General features: G+C 42.2%; 1 protein-coding gene across 3 annotated transcripts in view; it reads left to right on the forward strand.

The window, feature by feature from the left end:
- Positions 1–21,068, forward strand: part of bicd2 (BICD cargo adaptor 2) — a 39,275-nt gene extending 18,207 nt beyond the window's left edge. The window contains exons 3-12 of one of the 3 annotated variants that reach the window (XM_030732768.1): positions 7,207–7,359; positions 8,275–8,489; positions 8,582–8,828; positions 10,452–10,709; positions 10,864–11,067; positions 11,192–11,740; positions 12,264–12,415; positions 17,201–17,441; positions 19,107–19,175; positions 20,902–21,068. In XM_030732768.1, the coding sequence (XP_030588628.1) occupies positions 7,207–7,359; positions 8,275–8,489; positions 8,582–8,828; positions 10,452–10,709; positions 10,864–11,067; positions 11,192–11,740; positions 12,264–12,415; positions 17,201–17,441; positions 19,107–19,154 (2,067 nt within the window). In that variant the 3' untranslated portion in view covers positions 19,155–19,175; positions 20,902–21,068. Of the gene's footprint in view, positions 1–7,206; positions 7,360–8,274; positions 8,490–8,581; positions 8,829–10,451; positions 10,710–10,863; positions 11,068–11,191; positions 11,741–12,263; positions 12,416–17,200; positions 17,826–19,106; positions 19,176–20,901 lie in introns of those variants that run through there. The other 2 variants (XM_030732769.1, XM_030732767.1) reach the window with 2 other exon arrangements.
- The last annotated feature ends 2,571 nt before the right edge of the window (positions 21,069–23,639 follow it).

Here is a 23,639-nt window from a genome sequence, read left to right on the forward strand (position 1 = left end):
GAAACAAGAACTGAGTGTGACAGGAAGGCAGAGGGAACCTTTCACCATTCGATAGGTTTCTGTTGATACAAACCTCCTTGCTCCTTTGACAGGCAAATCAAGGCAGGAATACTAAAGAGGGAGTCAAAGTCATAAGTTGTTTGAAGAGTTTGGCTATATGGTAAAGGAAGAAGCAGACTACTCGTGCTGCTTTGAAAGGGGAATTTTTTTTTGTACTCACAGCTGTAGGTTGGGTGCTCAGACAGTATTTTCTGCACATTCTAATTTGTTGCATTTAATCAGTATTTTGTGAATGAAGTTCTTTTGGTTCCAAAAACACTTTTGGAAGTTAAAGATCGGTCAAGGATAGGCCTATGCTTCCAGACTTTACATTGTGCAGTGTGACATTAAGGATGTCTGTTTTTGTTTCTCCCTTTCTGATAGCTAATGAAAACTAATCTTGTGTTTGTGCACTGCAGATTTAGCTGAGTCCACTGTTTTGCAGGTCAAGTTGGTAATTGGAAGGGTGAAGGATTCCCCCCCTGAGTCCCAAGACTTTTGCAGACATCTGCTTGCCACAGATGTCAGCAGTGTTTCTTACTGAGATTACCGAAAGACTTAAAAATGGCATGTCCGGCACAACGACTTAAGTTCCAGAAAGCTCTAAATTCCACTATAATTAGGTCAGCTGCTGCTCAGCTCTGAATCTACACTGGTATAATTTGAACATTACGGAAGCCAGATGTGCCCCACTAGAAATGTTTTTGTAACAGAGCAGGAGTTCCCCTGGATCTTCAGCTCCCATTCATTCATCGATTATAAGCTTAAACATAATTACTTACTGATAACATGTCATGCCTCTTAAATCTTGACTAGAAAAATTGAAAGAAAAGCAAATACAGTCATGTACAGTGTTGCATACCACATGTATAGCTGTAACTGGTGTTGCACTGGTGGTCTCCTTGGCCTTTCTCCAGGTGCCATTCCCTTTATAAACACCCCGTTGCATAGCAGTGGGCCCCGGACAGTTCTAATTGGTTAGAGAAAAGTGTCTAGAGTGTAAATCACACCATGTATGGGAGATAATGATGCCCTTCCAACGGTACTTTGGTGGGTGCTAGGAGTGTGTCTGGCAGGCAAATAGAGGCAGCCTGGGCACTGAGGCTGGCATTGTGAGTGGACTGACACGACTGAAAGAGGCCTTTGTCTTTTGGATTTCAAATTAGCCCAAAAGCTTAGGCTGGGAGAGGAGGAGGAGGGCCCTTGTAGATGATGAGAATGGTACGAGAGAAAGAAGGGGGCCTAAAATCCGTTGGAGAAGGAGAAATGCTTAATGGGAGTAAATCCACCACAAATTGAAGACTGTCCCGCTTTTCTCAGACTGCATGGCTAATCATATTGAGTCAGGAGGGTGACTGAATGACTCAATTTTTTTTTTTCATGGGATGCAGCTGACAGTTGGGTTGTAGGCTTTTGTGTTTGGTTAAAAAAAAAATACTTTTTTTTAAAGGTTCCTTTGAAAAGCTGTTTTATTTGGAGCGGAATCAAGATAGCTGACATGAGAATCTTAATTTCAGCTACATGAAGGCATCATAGTCCATGGATCTTGAAGCGTCACTGATTATAAATGGATTTTCTCTCCCTATAGAACAGTTCATTCATAGTCTTTGTAGTTGCTGGTTTTCAGCTGATTACATACCTCACATTTAAGCCTCCCAGGCACTCTGCCATGCCAAAGACTCAAATGATAGCCCAAAGCACTGATAAGACACATTTCACTGCTACAGTGCTGTCTACAGGATTAAATCCACACAAAGAACCAGTAACATTGTAGGGAGGCGAACTCTAATAGGCATGACTTCATTAAATTCAATCTCATGTCATGAGAGGAATGTGCCTACAACGATGCCTCACAGAATGGGAGCCTCCATTGTGCGCTTTTCAGGAAATTATCAAGCAAAGGGTCAAAATGTTCCTAGTGTAATTCAGTCTATCTCTACTCTATTCACTATCATGAAGTGTTTCCACTCCAGCATTGCTTGCAGTGTTTACTTATAGTGCATCGTTTCTTTTGCATGAGTCAGGATGTTGTGTTGACACAGGAACTGTGCTTTCACTTCAGGTCTATTGTTATCTTTGGTATTTCACATGCTCAAACCGTTTTTCTCTCACTCATAAGTTTGGTGTTGTGCATTTTATCTGTTACCATAACGTGGAAGCCATTCAAATGTTAAATGTGGCTGGTTTTTCCACCTCATTGGCACAGTGGATGACAATAGGCATCAGCCTACCCCCACACCTTAATTTAAGTGCTGTTTAACTATCTGGATTAAACACCTGGCAGCACTGTGAGTGATTAAGAAAAAGGGAGGTGTCTGTACTGATGAGATGAGTTTGAACAGGTTGTAAGAGGGTAGAATTTTATGCACATTGTGAGGAAGACCATTGTTATTCTAAAAAAAAAAACCCATTAAAGTGCAGGGTTGTCAGTGGTGCAATAATGGAGCAGTGCCTGTGATACAGGATGTTACAGGGACGCTGTGGCTTTATATTGATTATTGTAAGGTCAGAGTTGAGTGGTGTAGCACTCTAAGGAGGGTTCCTCTTTGTTCGCTGTTATCATCTGACATGAGGCTAATGGAATAGGACTCGTAGAGGGCGCTGCAGTGTTGCTGTTGACTGCCTTATTATTTCTTCTGACATTAATGCCAAGACAGATCAACTCCAGTCATGTGGTACTCATAAGAAAGGGGGGTTGTACAAAAGGAAAAGGTTTCAAAATTGCTTCTTGTAATATAAGTAAAAGGGGAGTGTGAAAAAAGCCAAAGCCAGATTCATAGGTATCTGTACAAACTGTTGTTACTACTGCTGTCACAAGAGATCCACATCCTAGTCAAACCCTCCAGATTTTATCTGGGTTAGTTGGCCAGACCATAGAACATGAACAGGTCTTCCTACCACTTAAGCTAGCTGCTTCTCATCCAGACTCACGCTTTTTTTTAGAGTGTGTCTGCCACACCCTAAAAAGGGAGCCTTTTTTTTTTTTTTTGGTGGTGTGTAAGATTTTGCAGGTAGATTTACATGAATCTTTGTGTTAAGTTATGACATCAAACTTTCAAAATGTCGCCTTCATTTAAGCTCGCACTCCAAAGCACCAGTGAGGTTTTTCATGCGGGATCAGGAGATAAATAAATCAACAAAAAACCCGCAGCCCTACATGTTGACTTAAACTAATGGGTATAAACACATTTTTCCACTCTTCTGCACTCTCATCCAAATGACCCCAAAAACACTAATTCACTATACACCCCGTGGGCTTTTCCACAGTCACGCGTTGGGCAAAGTACCACTAGCCACTCATTCACTTGGTTACATTCACTTTCTAGTTGTTCACAGTCTCGGTGAAAAGTGTGACCTTGACTGTGTTTTCGCTCCCTAATGGAGTCTGGGTAAGATGAGAGTGACAACTGCTCGCAGCAGATAGGAGGATAAAAGCAGTTTTACTTTCACCCGCATTCTGAGTGCTGACAGCAGTAAGATACCCCTAGGCTTCATTATTCCTTTGCTCTGTTTCAGGTTATACTTGGGGGGGTGAGTTCATCTGTTATTCATTCTTAATCTCTTCTTAAGAGATCGGTTTGGCTGCAAATTCGGTTAGACTAAACTTGAGCTGACGTGACCTTGAGTTTCTGTAGAGACTGCAGGGCATTTTTTTTTTTTTTTTTTTTGTCTTATTGCCGAACTTGTCCAAAATGATTCGCTGTGCACAATATAACAATATCTACAAGCAGAAGTGTTGCGTCCAGTCTTTTTTGGATCTCATAGAAAGATATGATGGAAGTAAAGTTTATCACACAGCCTCTAATAGCACCCTCGGAAGAGAGAGCAGAGGTGGGGGATGGAGAAGGAGAGCAGTAGTGTTAGTGAAATGCAAAATGGTGCTCAGTGCTGTCAGAGAAAAGAAGCTGAGAAAGGGGATTAAAAAAAAAACAGTTTTGAGCTTGTGGGCACTTTATTTCAGGCCATCTGGGAGCTTCTCTGCACTTTGTAGGAATGGGTGTTTGTGGAGGGGGAAAAAAAAAGAATATGTGCAAAGTGAGGAGGATGTAGAGTGAAATGGAGGTCAGTGGAGTGAGACTGTTAAGAGAAAGGGCAGAAAGAGGATAAATATATTCATATCAAGCCTGTCTGTGCTAATGTATAAATAATACAGCTCTGTGACATCTGGGAGTTTAGGCAACACTTTCAAAGGAAGTGAACTCTGGATGAAGGGCTATTAAAAAAAATGGTTTTTTTTTTTTTTTTTTTTTTTTCTTTCCAGAAATGCAAGCTGGATTCTCTGGTGTTATTAAGAACACAGCAGGCTTTAATAAAGCATTAAAACATTTCTAATCTACACTTGTGTTAATCCTGAAACTTTGCCTCGGTGGCTTACTGACTGATGGAACTGTTTCTCATATAAGCAGAGGTTATAGTGGCTGAAACACATTTAGAAATTGCTCGGAGCTTTGGCGAGATTTAGGTGGGCTCAGCCCTTTTATGCTGTCAAAAGCAGTTTATTGGTGAAAAGACAGCTTGAAATTTGAAATGGAGAGAGTTTAGACGATTTAGCTGGAATCTGCTTTTGACTTTTGTTGCAGGACTGTGTGACCTTGAGAGCTCACACAACTCTGCTTTATCAGGCAAACACACATGCGCACGCTACAACTAACTCTGTTTTACATATCTAATACGCCATGCTTTCGCTATTATTATGCAGTGTGGCTGGACAACCTGGTGTTTTTGCTGCCACCCACTTTGCAGAGAAGCGGCACATTTGTCTGTATGTGTGCGGTAGGTGGGTGTTTAAAGGCAGCTGTCCAGACGTCACCTGTAGTGACAACAGTTACAAACCACACTTAAGCCCGTGATCACAAATGCCTTCTCACCGCTCTCTGTTGGTGGCACCACAGATTGCCTTCAGAATATCACACCTCACACACACACACACACACACACACAAACCACATTATTGTGATTTATCAAAAACATCCCCCAGGGAGTTTCATTTCTCTCTCCCAGTTAAATGTGATTTGCTCTTTGTAGCAGGAGCACACGCGGCTCCTGCAACCTCTGGTGAATTTACTTACATTTTCTGACAAGCAGCCAGGCTGTTACCCTGCTCTCAGTCTTTGAGGGGCTCAGTGTAGCAGAGGTGGAAACAAGGTGAAAGGTCAAGACCCTGCTATGCATTTTAATCATAATGGAGAAGGATCTTAATCAGGTTCAGTGGCAGCTTGTATTCATTTGGACCAAACAGCACTGACCTTCCAGCTGAGACGCATAACCCTGACAAGAAAGCGACCTGAAAGCCAGCTGGCACAGCTCATTTGATCCGTGATGAAATATTAGAATATTTGAATCTAATAATTTGAATTCATCCAACTCTTTTTTTCTTTTTTTTTTTTTAAATTCATCTCTCTTTCAGAAGTCAGGACCACTCTGCAGAAGCTTAGCGGTAGTACTAATCTGTATGGAAGCTCATGCATTATTTAGCAATGCACTGACATCAGGGCTTCTGCACAGCAAACACCCACGCTCATTAGACATGCGCAAAACCCTGATGAATTTTAATGCACCTTCAAACGTCAGCTTTAGCGCTGGTCTGCAAAAAGTGATTAATTATTACACCGAGCAGACAGGGCGCATGTACTCTTCATCACCGGGGATTTAGCAACATATTTGTCACTTTTGTAGTAAGCAAGTAAATTCTAATTACAAAAAGCATGACAAAAATAAGTCTCCTGAAACATATTATTGAGATGTTTTGGATAGTAGTAAACTCATTTTTGTTTACTACTAAAACTATTTTATTATGTAATAAAGATACTATACTTGCTTATGAACTGTTACTGATGTGCATTCAGTAATGCTGATCTGAGGGAGTCTGCAAAGCGAAAACCTCTCAGAAGTGACTTCTTGTATCCTCACAGGATCTGAGAGAAGGATTCTGATTTGGCCACATGGTGATGGCATGAGAAGGGGTCACCTGGCTAGGGATTGGGAGGCTAATTGTCCCTCTGGTGCGAGGTTATCTTTGCCAAGGGAAAGACACGCATCACGCACATGCCAATCTGCAAGCACGCATGCAAATCCAAACCACAGAGACTGCTATTCTTGTCTTTCTCAGAAACAAATGTTAATGTACACAGATTCTGCACCTGTTCAGGTATGTGCGGATTGAACCTTTGCCATCCAATACTTGCATGCTCACTTACTCAGTTAAAAAGGCGAGCGGCAAAGCAATTGTTAGCGAGTATCCCCTTACTTCAGCTGAGAGCTGTGAGGTTTCTCACCTTAATGCAGGTTACTTGTTCTTTGGAATGAGTCAACAGCAGAAAGGATGGGCAGGGAATTAGACAAGCTAGTAAGGACATGGGTGGCTCAGCAGGGCTGATCGGATCCTTATGGCTTTTAGTTTGTTGGTGTCTTCAAGTGGGGGAAGGGCATGCCTCTTACTTCTCTAACCCTTTATATAATTAATGGTGCCTTTTTCTATGCAGAAAGAGGCCTCCGACTGCACTTGGAGTGTATCAGAAGCACAGTGCTATCATGTAGTAGCTGCTAAGAAGTCACAGTATTGACGTAACTATTTTATTACATTTTTTTTGTACTAACATTATTTCACTGACACACACTCTTAGCATATATCAATTGTAGTCTGAAGATGGATACAATTTCAGACAATTTTCAGCTGAAATGTAGACAATTTTTTGCCAGTTCTTGTGCTGATTAGTCTTCCTGTCCTTCTATATGGGGAATCAACCCTATTGAGACTCCTCTTTAGAAAATTAGACCACTACAGAGCTTTCCAGCCACTGAAAGGCTGTCACCAAAAGAGATAAGTAGGCTTCAGTCTCTTTGGTGCCATCAGAACTGGCAGGCAAGCACACTTGTGGCCCACTGCCCAGATAGACACCTGGCACCTCCCTCTCAAACACAAAGAGGCACATAAAAATGCACACGCGCATACACACACACACACACACACACACACACACACACACACTTGGTTTGGCCAGATGGGAGCCCTTAAAGAGTTAAAGAGCCAACGTGACACAAAAGGTTAAACTAAAGCAACAATATCCAGTCACTTGGCATCTCTCACACTCGGTCAAAGAAGATTGAAATAGTGGTCATTGACAGCTCTTCTTCCTCTCCCTCTGTCTGCCTCCTTTGGCCTTACAGAACAGCCAGATGGTGGAGCTCCAGAGGAATCAGCTGCGCGATGACATCAAGGAGTACAAGTTCAGGGAGGCTCGTCTGCTGCAGGACTACACCGAGCTGGAGGAGGAGAACATCTCACTGCAGAAGCAGGTCTCCGTGCTCAAGCAGAGTCAGGTGAGGAGAGACCAGCACTGCGGCTCTTCATGTCACATGTCTGAGCCATTTAAAGTGTGATTGTGTGACACGTGAAATTATAGTATAAAAAATGAAAAGGGATGGATATGAGAGCAGAACATACTATTTCTTAGTAAATGTCCCTTCGGTGGCTATCACAAAGCTGACTCTTCGGCTAGGCTTAATTTGTATATAATTAATAAACTCAAAATATCTTTCCATAATATTGCATATTCATATGCAAATATCTGTTTTAAAAGATTGGTTTCGGGCATCTCACCTAAATACTTTTGTCAGCATACATGCACTGGATAGTTGATTTGAGTATTCCTCTCACATACAAGCTCAAAGAATTTGGGCCTTAACATTCAGATTTAACTATGATATTAAAACCATCTACTACCACCCCCCACCCCACCCCCACCCCCCAATTCCTCAAGCTGCCATCATGGGAGACAGACTCAGGAGCTCTCCTGCTTTATTCTATCACTTCATGGTACAAAACACTTCCTGGATTTATTCAAATGTTCTGGAAGCATTAAAAAAATCCCCTTTTCACATAAAGCACAGCTGTATTTCCAGAATGGATATTTCCACTTGATGATGCTATTTATGCCTGAGCTCTTGATCCTCTTCTTAACCCCTTGGATAGTGTACTATATTCCTCATGCAGGGCATGAATTGAACAGAAGATGCTACTGCTGTTTAGGAAAAGAATATAAACGGATTCCCAAATTGAATTACTTTAAAGGGAAATTTAAAAGGGAAATTAAAATTGATATGTTCTTACTTAACATTATCTTGAATAATTTTTGCAGCTTAATGGCTCATTTTCATTGGAGCTGCTCGTATGTATCCTTGTGTGTAGTCCTCTATGATTCCAAAACTCACGACAGGGGTTCCCTGTGCTTCTAGGTGGAGTTTGAGGGCTTGAAGCATGAGATCCGTCGCCTAGAGGAGGACACACAGTTCCTTAACAGCCAACTGGAGGATGCCATCCGCCTGAAAGAGATCGCTGAACGTCAGCTGAGTGAGGCTCTGGAGACCATCAAGACGGAGCGTGAGCTGAAAGCTTCCCTGCGGAAGGAGCTTTCCCACTACATGAGCATTGGAGACACTCTGTACCACAGGTAAATGGAAGAGAAACCAGGTTATTATAGATCAGAATAGACTTTTTTTTTAAAAAAACACTAAATAAAATACTGTTTCCACATTTTGTCAGTCCTCTCAGCATTTCTCTGGATGGTCTTAAGTTCAGCGACGATGCTGCGACTGAACCTAACAACGACGAAGCTCTCCATGGATACGAGAATGGCTTCACCAAACTGGCCAATGCCATCGCTGATGATAACCGGATCTCCACACCTAAAAAGGATGAGCTATTCTGTCCTGTGCCCAGCCTCGTTGATGATCTGCTCAGCGAACTTAACATCTCAGAGATCCAGAAGCTCAAACAGCAGCTGATGCAGGTTCGTTTCCCTGATGAGAGCTGTCTGTTTTCATCACCATTCAATTTATACAAAATTTTTGAAATTTTGTTTGATATCATCGTCTCATATGTATTTTTGCCAAGTGTATCTGTTTTGTTCACTCTCTTTATTTTAATTGGCTAAACAGCAGAAATGTAGTATCTGTATAAAACACATTTGATTCCCAAATAATCATAAAGTTAAATAAAAACCTCTTTAATATAGCTTTTATTAAAACTGATCATTGTAAACTATAAAGCAGAATTTGTTGGAGGGCCATGGTACTGGACTCCATTAGTTTTAACTAGGTGGAGCTGACCTGGAATGTATATTTGTTTGAACTAAAGTTGTACCTTACAGTGGAGTGTTGGGCCATATCCTGCCCCTGTCTGCTGCAGGGATCTAAATCTCCTTACAGCAAAGTTAATCCAGGGAGACATACACACCCCGCAGGCTCTGCTTGGCCCTCGAGGCGACGGGTGGTGGCACCGGAGGACCCACCATCTGCTTGATCATCACTCCATGGTTCCAAGGCCACTCCTGATTGGGTACCATGGTTACCAGAAAATACTAGGAACCTGTGGATAGTGATTGTTTTGAGGCCTGAGGGCTTATGTTTTTTTTTTTTTTCCCTCTCTCCCTTCATCAAATATAAATACAGTTTTTGGATTAATGTGTGAACTTGAAGCCACCTCAGGGCTGTGCTGCATTGGTGACCGTTCTGGTTCTCAGCTTGACCATTGTAATGGAAAGACTGTCAGACTGTGACAAAATCCTATGTTTGATATGACCCAACCGCTTATTATTCAGCCCACTAAATCCTCCTGACAGATCAGTCCACAGATTCCTGGCAGGAATCAGAGCAGAGGAAACAAAAGGCATTTCTACTTATTTAGTCAAACTCTGTTGCTCTCCTGTCTCATCTCATTCTATTCATATTCCCTTAGAGATAAATCCCTGATGTCCACTCACTGGAACCTTATTAGTCTTTGGCAATTTAACATTTACTACAGGATTATCCTGCAGGATTAGGAAGGACACTGTTGTGCTCTGACTGCCCATAAACACTTTTTTAAGTATTGGTATCTCATAAAAGTTGTTGACAGTTTTTAATGTGACCACTGATGTATATATTAGAGTGCCTTGTTGTGCACTCTAATATATATATATATATATATATATATATATATATATAAATATAAAGAAGTGTTCTTGAGCACAACAAGGCACTCTAATTAAGCATGCCATCACTTTTTGACAAGTTTTTTTCATGAGCTATTGTGCACTGATAAATTATGTATGCAGATGAGCATGACACTGTAATATTATTTACAGATCAGATTGTGAAATAGCTCAGTGCTTACAAAAGCACGACTCTGTGTGTGCCTTTGTGTAAAACGACCCACCCAGGGTGTCTGCCAGCAAATTGTCAAGGTCATCCTGATTCTGATGCTGGATTAGTCGGCAGTATGCCTCACAGTGGGTAGAGATAGCACATGACAGATAATTCACAAATATAACATGCTTTAAAGACAGGAATTCTTCATCAAGTTAACAAAGACTGCTAAAATGCGCATGTTACAGGGTGATGTCTTATTGCTCGTTTTATCTCTACATTCTCAGATGGAGCGTGAGAAGGTCAACCTGGTGTCCACCCTGCAGGACTCCCAGAAACAGCTAGAGCAGGCTAACGGCGCTCTGTCAGAGCATCAGGAGAAGGTCAACCGCCTCACTGAGAACCTCAATGCCATCCGCAAGCTCCAAGCCAGCAAGGAGCGCCAATCTGCTTTGGATAATGAGAAAGAACGGGATAGCCATGAAGACGTAGACTATTATGAGGTTGACATTAACGGACCTGAGATCCTGGAGTGCAAGTACAAGGTAATTGGCATGTGGTAGTTGTAGGCAGCACAAAATGTCAAATTAAGCTTGAAATCTGCAAGAAATCCACATTAGGTCAAGTCAGAAAATCTCAAACGCCTCGCAGCACCTTTGGGCTTCATTTACACTTGGCATGTGCTTCTTGCTTCTCTAGGTTGCTGTGTCAGAGGCGGGAGAACTGAAAGAGGAACTGAAGACTCTGAAAGCAGAGTACCAGGCCTGTCAGTCACGTTACGAAGAGGAGCACACCCGTCTGGCAAACGATGTCACAACACTCAAAGAGACACTGGCAACTTTGGAGAAGACCAGCCATGCAGAGAAAGAAGAGAAGGCCAAGCTTGAAAAAGAGCTGCGCAAGGTGAGATACAGCTCCCAGTGTTTTTATTTTGTTGTTTTTATAAGCCTTTTCATTTGCACTCTATTGTCTTGACAAGATTTTCTTTTTTAAAAATAAATAATGCATTTTTTTTTTGTCTTCTCAGTTGAGCGACGTGGCAGGCGAATCTCAAGGTAGTCTGAGTGTGGCACAGGATGAGCTGGTCACCTTCAGTGAAGAACTGGCCACCCTCTACAACCATGTCTGCATGTGCAACAATGAGACTCCCAACCGCGTCATGCTCGACTTCTACAAAGAGGGTAAGGGTGGTCGGAGCAGCCCGGAGGGCCGTGGCCGCCGCTCTCCCATCCTGCTCACCAAGGGCCTCTTCCCTGAGCCTGGTAAGACCGACCTGAGTGACGGAGCCCCTTCACCGATCTCCTCACTGCCTTCTCCTGTGTCTGACCACCGACGCGAGCCCATGAACATCTACAATCTGGTCGCTATCATCAGAGACCAGATCAAGCACCTGCAGCTGGCAGTGGACCGTACCACCGAGCTGTCACGCCAGAGGGTTGCTTCTCTAGAGCTTGGCACTGTGGCTGACAAGGACAAGGAAGCCTGTATGGAGGAGATCCTCAAACTGAAATCCCTGCTCAGCACCAAGCGGGAACAGATTGCCACCCTGCGCACTGTCCTTAAGGCCAACAAGCAGGTTGGTTGATCTGTTTGAATGTCTGTAAATAAGTTAGTATCAATACAAGCATTTGTCACTGTCCATAAAAGTTAGAAAGAGAGGTAGAGGGAATTATTTTGGGTCTGTTCAGCTGCTGAAGCAAATTCTTTGCAGTCAAGAGCTATAACAAACACTGTTTGAGAGAGCAGCTGTATGGTGACAGCTGCCTGGAGTATTTGTGTGGTTAGGACTGGAGAACAGCCTTGCAAAGTAAGAACCATAACCCAGAGACAAAGTGTGTATGCAGTTGTTCTGGTAGCCATTTGAAGTATGCGCGTGGCTACACAACGAGCATTAGAACACAGATGTGAAAATACCTTATAAACCACACAACTAGGGTTTTTAAAATTAACATTAGCAGCCAGGAGCATGTCACTTGGTAACCTTAATGACTTAAATACAGTAGGAAAAATGGGCCATATGCCCCATAATAAGAGGTAGGAAGTATACCCCAGCTCCTTCCAGCTGCTTTAACCCTTTAGTTCTTTCTGTCCACCCACAGACAGCTGAAGTGGCTCTGGCCAATCTGAAGAGCAAGTATGAGAATGAAAAGGCGATGGTGACCGAGACCATGATGAAACTGAGGAATGAGCTCAAAGCTTTGAAAGAGGACGCTGCCACCTTTTCCTCTCTCCGAGCTATGTTTGCCACACGGTAAGAAACATGCCACCACCTGCACGGTGCACAGTAAAATATGTTTTATCTGCATGCTGCCATCAAAGGCACAAAAGCCTTTATCTGGCATTACATTGTAACCTGGCAAATTCTTACCTTACTTGATATCTCCGGAGGAGGTTGTGACATTACTAAGTTATGACATGAAGTCCAAACTGTGCCGCTATACTGTCCTGCTGTACAGTACTATAGTTTCAGATACAGTAGTAACAGAGACACGTGCCATTCTTATTAATACTGTGCATGTAGCACACAAAGGCCATGCACAATATAACCTTGTACCATAAAGATAAGATTATGGCCATAATATAATCCATCTTTACCATATGTTGACTTTTTTTCTGTGGTATTACTGAAATATGACATATTTAAGTAGACTATTGTGTGTCATTAATAATCAGGAAGCGCTGCTATTGCGGATACAGACTATGAGTAACAGAAGGTGTCCAATCTGGGTATCAGTTAAATATCTCACTTAAGCATTGTTTTTGACCAGTGACTTAGTGTGTGTGTGTGTGTGTGTGTGTGCGTGTGCGTGCGTGTGTGTGCGTGCGTGTGTGTGTGTGTGTGTGTGTGTGTGTGTGTGTGTGTGGGCCGACACACTTGCTAATCTTTTCTGATTCCAAAGAGAAGCCGGTCAAAGGTTCTGCACATAATCCCACCTCAGCTTGGTCTGGATTACACATTCGCCCCTCAGCACGTAGTAGACTGAGGGTTCATGTGCTGCTTGTTTGTTTATTTGTGTGTGTGTGCACGTGCATGTGTGGGCATATGTTTCATTCAAGAAAACATTTTTTGTGCCGTACTTGAACGTGCATTTATTTATAATTTTACTTGATAGATAACTTAATGATGTCTGCTCTTTCTGTAAATATTAGCTATATTTCTGACAGCAGTGCAGAGATGCTGAGTCCGTCCTTCTGCATTTAAAACTATATTGCATTCCACAGCAAAGCTCAAGCTGTGCAGAAGGGAAAGAGGAGGGTAGGGAGAGACAGTTTTGTTCAATGAAATGGCTGCAGGGAGTGTGCAGGCAGCTCAGCACCCCTCGTCTTACCCATACAGAAATTCAATACGGATCGCTGAAGTGCACTAGCTGAAGTAATTCCATATACCTGCAGTAGCTAATCAATTAGTAACAGTTTTAAAACTCATCCGGCTGCAAATATAAGCGTGTGTCATCATGGGCATTTTTTTTTTTTTTTGCATACTGCAGAGCCAAATGGCTACAGGATACTAAACTATTACAACCAAAAGCAACCTGGGCTTATAGGATCTTGCACCTACTGCCTGTTTTTACCCTGAAGGGCCCTATAGTTGTATCATGTGTCAGACGAGAGCAAGTGTAAGTTCATATTTGCACATTTGTCTCTGAGCTTCTTTTGCTTGAGAGGCTTAAGATGTTTTTTTTTGTTTGTTTGTTTTTTTGAATGCATCACAGCTTCCTGTTTACTTCCTGCTTCAGTGCATTTTTTTTTCCTTCATATGCCTTGAGCATCTCCATTGATGATGATCTTTGACTTTCAGTTCCAGCAATATACTACTATGCATGACTTACATTCAGTCTGTTTATGCGACTCATGTATTGGTATGTAAATTGTGTCTTATATGGCGCAGAGTTGGGTCAGGGAACTCTTTGGAGAGGCTGGGGGACTTGACTGAGTGAAGTTTCCCACACTCTCCCCCCTTTGTATCCCCCGTTCCCCCTCCATCCTTCCTCACAGCCAAACACCCGGTTCTCTTGTCATCTGGAAAAGAAAGCGAGGAAGCACCAGGCCTTCAGTTAAAGCCCACTACAGGAGAATTTTTTTTTTTTCCCTTTTCATGGTAATCACTGCTCACACAGTCTGTAAAGGAGGATTTCTGAGATGTGAAAAACTCTTGGATACAAATGACATATAGTCTTTGACAAAAGGGAAGTGAAAGAATGTATGAGGCTTTTTGTGATCTTATTGTACAGGGCACTGGCACTTAATATACTCATGGGACTAAAAACACATCAGTCCTATTATTAGAGAATATTTTATTAAAACAGTTTAACAAAGGAAACACAGGAATATTTGTCAAATGTGTGTGTGTGGGCTTCTGTTTCCCCTCTTACTGTATTACTTTACTTTACTTTATTCATTTTTAAAGCACTTTAAAAACAGCAACTGCAACAAAGTGCTGTACACTAAAAAGAGCAAGAACAACAATAATAAAACAGGAAATACAAAATGAATAATGTGTATGTGTGTGTTACCTCTCTAGCTGCAGTGTCTGGTGTCATGTTAACAGTAAGCTCCTGCCTCCAACATTCCTAAGACATGCCTCGACATGCTTGTGCCTTCTGCTCCCGCTGATTAACAGTCCAACCATTTCTCCAAAGCTCCCGTTCTTGTAACATGTACGCCTGCTTAGTTCTGTTAGTTTTATTCCCTTTCCAGCTTGCTTTGTTTCATTCAATAAGTACCTCCTCCTGTGTGTGTGTGGTGTGTCTGTGATATCCATACCACCATGACCAATCAAGCTCTAGACGAGACTACAGCTGAGCATGTTTTGTAGGTGTGTGTTTGTGTGCTGTTGTGTTTATTGGTTATGAATGTTTTAGTAGTCGCAGCCTTTACATGTCAGCAGCTACTGTAAATCATTACAGCAAGATGCAGATAATGTGCTTGTTTGTCAGAGTGTGAATATTATGACTCCTTATGCTTAAAAGGCCATCAGCCGCCTCCCGGCCCCCTTCGGCTATTGTGCTAGAACACCCGATCACCAGGCCAAAAAGGCTCCTGTTGTATCCGCCCACTGCTTAGAATAAACTCCTATTTTTTTTTTTTTTCCCGGGAAAAATGTCTCTCACCCCCATGCAAGAGTGACCGAACTGTCTGAAGGTGCACCAGCTCTCTCCCTGCTCCCGGGTTGCCCCCCAAAATTTCCTACTGGGTTTAATGAGGTAGCACTGATCTCTATTGTCTGGGTGTGTGTCCCACAGGGAATCAAGCTGCATACGCAAGAGGGAGGGGGGGTCACAGTTTGTATTTGTTTGGTGGCCTGGCAGGGCCAGGGTTCACATGGCCCACCACCACGTGCAGCACCACACGCAGCAAAAACATCTGCTCTTCCTGTTTGCAGATTCTCCCTTCAAGATTTAAAACAAGAAAAAGTTTCACTGTTTTTTAAGAAAAAGCCCAGAAGTTCTTCACCATCCATCAGAAAATATGTTTTTATATTTTTACACTTTTGGTGATTGTGGGTGTGTTTCTTTTGTTTTCTGCAGCAGCAGTTCAGTTGCTAAATGGTGATTAAATAAGAACAGATCACATCCCTTCTGGTGTAATGACAGTTATAGCTTGTAGAGCATAGTTAGAGCTTGTAGACGATACCCTCAGGCTGGGGTGTTCACAAAAACAAACTAATAATGGCAGATAAATGAAAGGGAACAAGGTGAGGCTACCTAACAGTTAAATTATATCTGAATGGATTTGGTGCTGTACAGTTAGACGATTAAGTGCTGCTCACTAATGTATTCAACCCCTCCCTCCCTATAGGTGTGTCAGTCATTACTGAAGAATGTCACTCAGGTTGCTTTGTCAGCAACACAGAAAATGGTGATGAGCGAAATGAGAGCGAAAGTGACTGATTCAGGCAGACAGAGGGAGACAGCAGCAAGGAAATGATGAGGCCTGAAAGGCAAGATAAGACCCAGGAGAGGGGATAAAAAGAAAAAAGGAGCACAGGAGTACAACAGCAGCAGATAGGGAGTGGCGATATGCCCCCCCTTCCCAAACACACACACACACACACACACACACCTGTCCAGCCTTAGACACACACACAGTAACATACATGCAAGGACAGTGGGAGGCAGGTGATAATGCCGCAGTGCAGCACCCAGTGATGAGCATTAGTAGACAGACTTCATATCTTTGTGCTACACAGAGATGGAAGGGAGGCATAGACATCATGCGGTCTCACTCCAACTGGAAAATTGGAGATCAGGTGTGAACAGCTACAGCTTGGAGCAATGAACCACATTCCTCTCTTCTCCATCTCAGTGTTTCTCCTCTTTTGCTCCCCTCCTGGGCCTGTTTCTCAGGTGATGCAGAAATGATCTTCTCATTGACCCGTAGGCTAATGATTTCATCCGTTTATGTATATGATCTATTTTTAACTGCCGCTGCACATGCATTCATACTCATCAAAGAAGCTGCAAGTTGCTCTCAGATGTCTCACCTGTTCATGAATGTAAATCGTACCCTAGCAGCAGCTATATACATTTTTTAAAAAGCATGGTTTTAGTATTCAGCATGCAAAATGATGACAGGTGTGTAGAGAGTTTGTCACCATATCTTGCAAACTATCTGCAAAATGTTTTCAATGGAGCTGAAAACATGTTAGTTGGAGGACTTTGTTGAAGGAGACCAAAATGGCTGATGAAGTCTAAAGTTAATATTTCAGAGGGTTGGGCAGGCTTTCAGGCCTTTATGTTGTGGGTAAAGGGCTCCACCTGCTGGTGGCAAATGTACTATACGAGCAGAACGTTTATGATCAGTGCTTCACTTGTTTGGGTCTTTGAGTGTTGATGTCAGTGTATCAGACGTGAGGTGTGCTGTGAGGTTCTAGTTTGGTAATACAAAAATGTAAAAAAGATCCAACTAATAATATTTTTTCCATTGTGCCAATGACTGTTAAAGCAGTGACCTCTTGTGATATGTCACAGGAAAACCTCTTAGTCAGTGAACAAATCTGACTTTACATTTCTTCCTGTCTGTGTTTCTCCTGCAGCTGTGACGAGTATGTTACCCAGCTGGATGAGATGCAGAGGCAGCTGGCTGCAGCAGAGGACGAGAAGAAAACCCTCAACTCTCTGCTGCGAATGGCTATCCAGCAGAAGCTCGCCCTGACACAGCGCCTGGAAGATCTGGAGTTCGATCACGAGCAGACCCGCCGGGGAGGCAACGCGGGTCGCTCTAAGGCACGCAGCAAGGCCGCCAGCAGCGCTGCCTCCGCCAACAGCAACCCCCACGTAAGTCAGAGTCTCACCTGCGCTGGCTTGAGCCGACCAGAGCACAGCAGTTCTGTGCCCAACGGCATCCTGGGAGGCCCTGTGGTCTTCTGCAGTGAAAAGTACAAGATCTACTGCGACTGAGGCGGCAGAAACACCCGCATGGGACAACTGTGTACAGAGGGGAGGGGGCTTACGGGCCAAACCCTCCCTGCCTTAGTGTTTAAGAGCCCCACTTGCTCGCTTAGCTCCCTGGCCAGCCTGCACTCCTCTAGGGACTGATGTTTTACTAACCAGCTGCTCATGTGTGCTACTATAAACGCTTAGGGGAATGCAGTGTATGTACAGTGTGCACTAGACGTTTGGACTGTAGTAGACATATATGGCATGTGGGTTATAAGGCCCTGGTTATATTGGGGGGGGGGGGGGGGGGGGGGGGGGGGGTTGTGGATATTATGGATTGTCTATTCTTTCCGCTGTCATAGTGCTGTACGTATGATGTAAAAGGTGGCAGCTTCTGTGCTTGTTTGTTCTGGCCTGCGGAGTGGCTTGCCTGGTAACATTAACACATTGCTGGGGTGGAGATATGTAAAGATGATGTCACTCTGACGGTCTTACGACCAAACATGACATCCTCTGTTCTTTGGCTTGTCTGTTGGCATTGGTGCTCCTTTACAAATAAAAAGCCCCCTTCTTTCCTCTGCCTCTCCGTCCTGGCCCCCCAGGACTGAACCGTGCCCGGCAGCCCACTTTCTAATCAAATCTCTCTTTAATGTTTACAACCAGAAAAAGGAACTAGAATATGCAAGCTCCCTCTGCTTTCTTTGCTAGGGGAGCATAATATGGTTTTACACAGAAATACAAAAATTCATAAGTGGGTTGATTAAGTTTTTTTTTGGTGGGGCAGAAAAGGAGCACTTGTGACCACAGCTGTTTATTTCAGGATAATTTTAAAGCTGTGATGCTAGCACACCAATACCATAGGGTCAATAGAATCGCATGGCTTTGCAGCTAAAAATGCTTAAGAGCTTTTTAACTGTTTTTCTGTTGTTCGGTGTGTGGTACAAGACGAAACTCATGTACTACAGGGCTCTACATTGTTCTAAAAAAAAAAAGAGGAGTTAATTGGTGTGATACAGGAGGGCTGTCTGTCCATGTGACCCATTATGTTGCAAAGGATTCATTCAGAGCCATATTACGCGAAAGAAAGTTTGACAAATCGACGCATCTAAATTAAGTGCACTTCAGCATAGGTGCCTCAGGTTCCTGCTTCTGTTAAAATGGATATAACACTTACTGTGAACAGAGATACAATATAGTTTTGATCAAAGATGATTTTTTAAACTATAGAGCAAATCCTAGAAGAGCACAAATCAAAACAGTTCTCACATCTGGATAATAAATCTGCAAACAAATCCAACCGACCGCTCGGCAAAAGTGCCTGTCGACCCAAACGCTTGATATTTTTTATCTATTTGTTGATGTAAAGCCCTGTCCTCGCGTCTCAGCTTGAGCTAATGCTGTTCTTTTCCTTCTCTCTCTCCCCATCCCCTGTCCCGCTGTTTGAGAGCGTGCCCGCGAGCCGTCGAATAATTTCTGTGTGGTTATGCGGCTGAAAAACCCTCTCCTAATGTCTCTAATCTGTGTCTTGTTGCTCGGTTGCTACTCCGACCTTCTCTCTTGTAGATTGTCAGCAGCTTGCTCCCCCAGCATCACCACTCACCCTTTAACTAGAATGAGGAATATTTTTGTCAGGTAACGTCCTCGCATACGATGTGTTTTCTGAGTTTTGCCTGTGTTTATATCTCAGTGTTGCAGTGAACAGCCCTCATGTGTGTACTAGGTTTTTAACCATTGCAAATGGAGGGTCTGTATTTTATTTTTTTTTTTTTAAACCTTGGGTTGCTTGGTGTGTGAGGACAAAGCAACGTACTGTTTTAGTATTGACAATAGCTTTAACCCCTTGCAAGCTAGTATTACGCAAATAGGAAAAATATAAGTGGGGCTTGTGTTTAACAAAATCCATGTACCGCTTGTGGATCATAGACACATTAGCTTTATGATGCTAAAAGCAGGGTTGATGTAAGGAAATCCTGCAAGATTAGTAAATTTTCTACTACTAATAAGCTATATAAAAAAAAAAGTCTATATTCTTAATATGATCATGTTCAGGTTATAATCTTGCAGGTTTCTACTACAGTATTCCTTCCTCTTAAATGCATATACAATGGGCATTTATTCCTCTTAACAAGGAATTATGTCAACCCTGCTTGAGTGTGCATCCATAAGCCACAGCACACAGCATGGAGACGAGGCTATTGTACACATTATGGAAAAAGGAAAAAAAAAAACAGCCTCCCGAGAGGTCAGTCGTTCCTGTGTTTGAAATTCAGTCAACTTACAAGTGCGATATATTTTGTTTCTATCAGTTTGCGCTGAGAAAAAGGTTTGGGGAGTAGAGGAGGAAGAACTAATCACGTTGTACACCAGCTTCTGAGAGAGGAGATAAGAAAGCTAAACATGCTGGTGAAGAAAGCCAGATGTCTGGCTGAGAGCTGATTCTGATACTATGGAGAAATTAATCCTGGGGTTCTTTTCATTATGCTTGCTGATCTTCTTGGGAAACTTTCCAATTTAAGGAATTGGAAGATCCACCACGATGTTTGGAGAGGGTAGAATAGGTTGGCACAGTGAATCACACCCCATGATTTTTTTCTGAGGGAGAAACTCCTGGTGATATTTGGAGGAAAAAAACTCTAGACTGGTTGCCCACTCAACCAGAGGACATTGATTCAAATTAGTTAAACTCCCAATCCTGTCCCTTGTATAGACTTTGTGGATTTACTGAGCAGTAGATAGATTCTGGGATGTGATTGTGACTAGAATCCCCATTCCTTAGATAGATTAATTCCCACTTCACTCTATCTAGTTTGAAATCAATGTCTGGCTTATCTGGTGTCATTACAATATGCCACCTTAAAAAAAAAAAAAAGCTCCTCCTACCTCTGCCTGCAGGCTCCTCCCACATCACCTCTAAGTTTTACTTCACATGATGCATCTTGTTTCTGATTTAAAAGTAAGCCTGCATGTCAAAAGCATTTTTTTTCATTAACTTGCATGGCATATGAGAGAGACCCATCTCCTTTGACCTGGGTGGTGGGATGTGGCTTCAACTCTGGCCTCTGAATGACAGTTCATGGTACTCGTGAGTCACTGGCTTCCCAACTGCACCTGCAGGATCATTTGCAGCGAATGTGCTTTGGCATCAGAAACATATCGACCGTGTCGATATGACCAAAAAAAAGCTCCTGGTGTAACATTGGCTGGCTTAAAGTTCCTAACACTGCCTTCTGCTGCTTTGACTAACTTATAGCCGCCATCATCTGTGGACTCCGCTGCTAACCCTGTTAACAGTCGCTCTCAAATGACAAAAACAAATGCTAATAATGCTCATTATTTGTTTTTTTCTCCATTTTTGCAGTAATTTCAGTAATTCTGCGCAGACGACGAAGTACCAACACAAGGTCCATTCTTGCAGCTGATTGAGTTCGGCGAAACGAGTTAGCACTACTGTAGGTTATTTGGACTTGAGGACCAAAAAAACCTAAAAAAAAACAAAAAAAACAAAAAAACAAACAACAACAACAAAACATACGTACAAACGCTAAGCACAGGTTTCTAATTTGAATCAATTGTCCTTCCTTTTGCTTTTAAACACTAAAATGTGACGCATGCTAGAGTCAAACTTGGAACAAATTGTGGATGCTGCTGCTGGAAGCCATTTTTCTCACAAGTACAATGAACTTCTCAGGCTGTGATTGGCCGATCCCTCCAAACCCTGTAATGAGTAGCCAGGGGAGATGTGGTAGTTTCTTATTGTTAATCAACAAGCTGTTTTGTTTGGTTTTATCTTTTTATTTTTAGTTTGTTTTCTTAATCTGTGCACTTTTATTATATAGGATTATAACATGCTATTATTAACCTATAGGAAAGCATGGTAGTACAATGGTTTGTGAGTTATCCAATATAGGATGTAGGACTGTAGTATTGTACGTCCTCCTCAATTATTTGAACTTAATGAAAACATACCCTAGTAAGGCTCCACAAACCACAAATGTACTATTATGACTCTGTCCTCGAGAAGTTATTCATCAAGTAATCATTTTTAAAATTGTTTTGTTACATCATGTTATGCTGTTGCTTTTATTTTCATATGTTTGTTCTACTGCCATGTTCTCTACAAAAATCCAGGGTGATCAAATTCTGGGGTTTTTTCATGTATTTATTATTCCTAGGAATAGTTCAAAAATTACACTATGAAACTTGACAACGCTCTGACTCAAATAGGTAAGTTGTGTCTTGGGAAAAATTTGAGCGACGACGACATATGCTTTTTCCTAGCTTCTTACCGAGAGCGTTCCACTGAAACGGGATCACTGGCCTTCAGAATTCTTTGCAACTGCGACAATTAAATTCCAAATTGGAATTGTTTCATTCTCTCTTTGTTTATCGTGCCAAATCTTGGTACACTGTTTAGGTTGGGGAAGAAAAAAAAAAAAGAATCGGAAAGAAGAAAAAGCTGAGAAAGGCGCAGTTCGGGCCATGGCTCTCGCAGCAAGAGCCGGGGTTTTGCTTTTGGTTTGTTTAGTTCTTCGTTTCTGACCGGTAGTGCCTTTCATTGTTTCAAGGGAGAATCGTAGACTAGTGTTTTATGTTTCTGTTTTTTATATACAGGTGAGGACTTTGGGTTCAAAATGACTGTGAGCAGCAATAAGCACAAAGGGAATCCCCCCCCTCCCCTTCCCTTTCTGCATGAGTGAGGTGATAGTTTTAAAATTAGCTCAATGAAACTGAAGTTGTATTGAATTCTGCAGGTCAGTGATCCGCTCAATAAATTCAGGGGTATTGAGAAAAGTTTTTTTTTTTGGTTGGTTTTGTTTTGTTTTGTTTTTTTATCAAACTTTGGGAACCAAAAGAAATCCCTTTGGCCTCCTGTTATTGAACAAAGTGCTCCAAGCATCTGTAATGTGTTGGGGTAGATCAGTGTACTATTGGAAACATCTATGTATCTCTAGCTTTGTTTGGTGAAGGTAATGTGATCGCAATAGTATTGTTAAAAAAATGTGCAGAGAGCGCATTTTATCTTTGCTTTTGTCCAATTTGAGTTTTATTTGTTTGTTTTTGTTTCCTTTTTTTTTTTTTTTTTTTTTTTTAAATTCTTTACTCGTTTTGTTTGTTTGTTTTTTTACTTCATCTTTGAGCATTGTGTTTTCAGGAAACAGAAAACAAGATTAGCATCAACAAGCTTGAATAGTGCCATTATAGCCAATGCTTGTTTGTTGAGGCGTTAAAGTTACCAATATGGATGAGAAGCTAAGAAAAAAAAAAAAAAAAAGTGCAATTCAGAAACTGTTTTACATTTAAAAGAAAAGGTTTTCTGTTTGCTGGAAGCGATAGCATTGTGATAATACAGAAATAGCTGTGCAACCTTTATATTGTCATATTGTGTTTCAGTATTGATCCATAATGAGAGTTTGATATCTTTATATGAAATAACGACTTCACCTGTATGTTGGTATTTATTTGAACTGTCATGCAGTACTGTATTCTTATCAATAATGTGCATTATGATTAGTGGCATATTGATTACAGCTAAACGTCATATGCATGTTTCTCAGTCATGGGACCTTTACACAGAGTTGAAAACAAACATGTTAAAACTTTTGTCAGGGTGTTTTTAAAGAGAAAAAAAAAATTAGGGCTGGGGGTGGGAACCAGTTAAGTCTGATGTATTACTGCTGAACTAATCCTCTGAAAGTGTTTTGTTTGTTTTCTAATGGAAATGGTATATCTGTGTAAGGGTAGTCATGCTGGCTAAAAACAATAAATGTGACTTAAGTTCCAGTGTGTTTCAGTGTTGTTATTTATAGCTGCTGCACAGCTGAAGCAGATGAAGGGTTAACCAGGGAAGTATGCGGTCTGCAGGCCTGGAGTCTCCAGAGCGCTCCCAGTTGGAAGCCAGGGGAAGGGGAACTTCCCAGCTGTCCAAGCAGCTCCAGAAACCCGATCACATTTCGCACAATGCACAAAAACACCTCCACCGACCCTCCCGCCCCCCCCATCCCTTCCCTGTCTTTTTCTCTGCTGTATCGCTTAAACCTTGCCCCTCCCTCCTCTGCTGACTCTTTCTCCCCCTCTCCTCCACTGTCCCTCCCTTCT

Source organism: Archocentrus centrarchus, chromosome 7 (genome assembly GCF_007364275.1).
Source record: "Archocentrus centrarchus isolate MPI-CPG fArcCen1 chromosome 7, fArcCen1, whole genome shotgun sequence".
Classification (NCBI taxonomy): domain Eukaryota; kingdom Metazoa; phylum Chordata; class Actinopteri; order Cichliformes; family Cichlidae; genus Archocentrus; species Archocentrus centrarchus.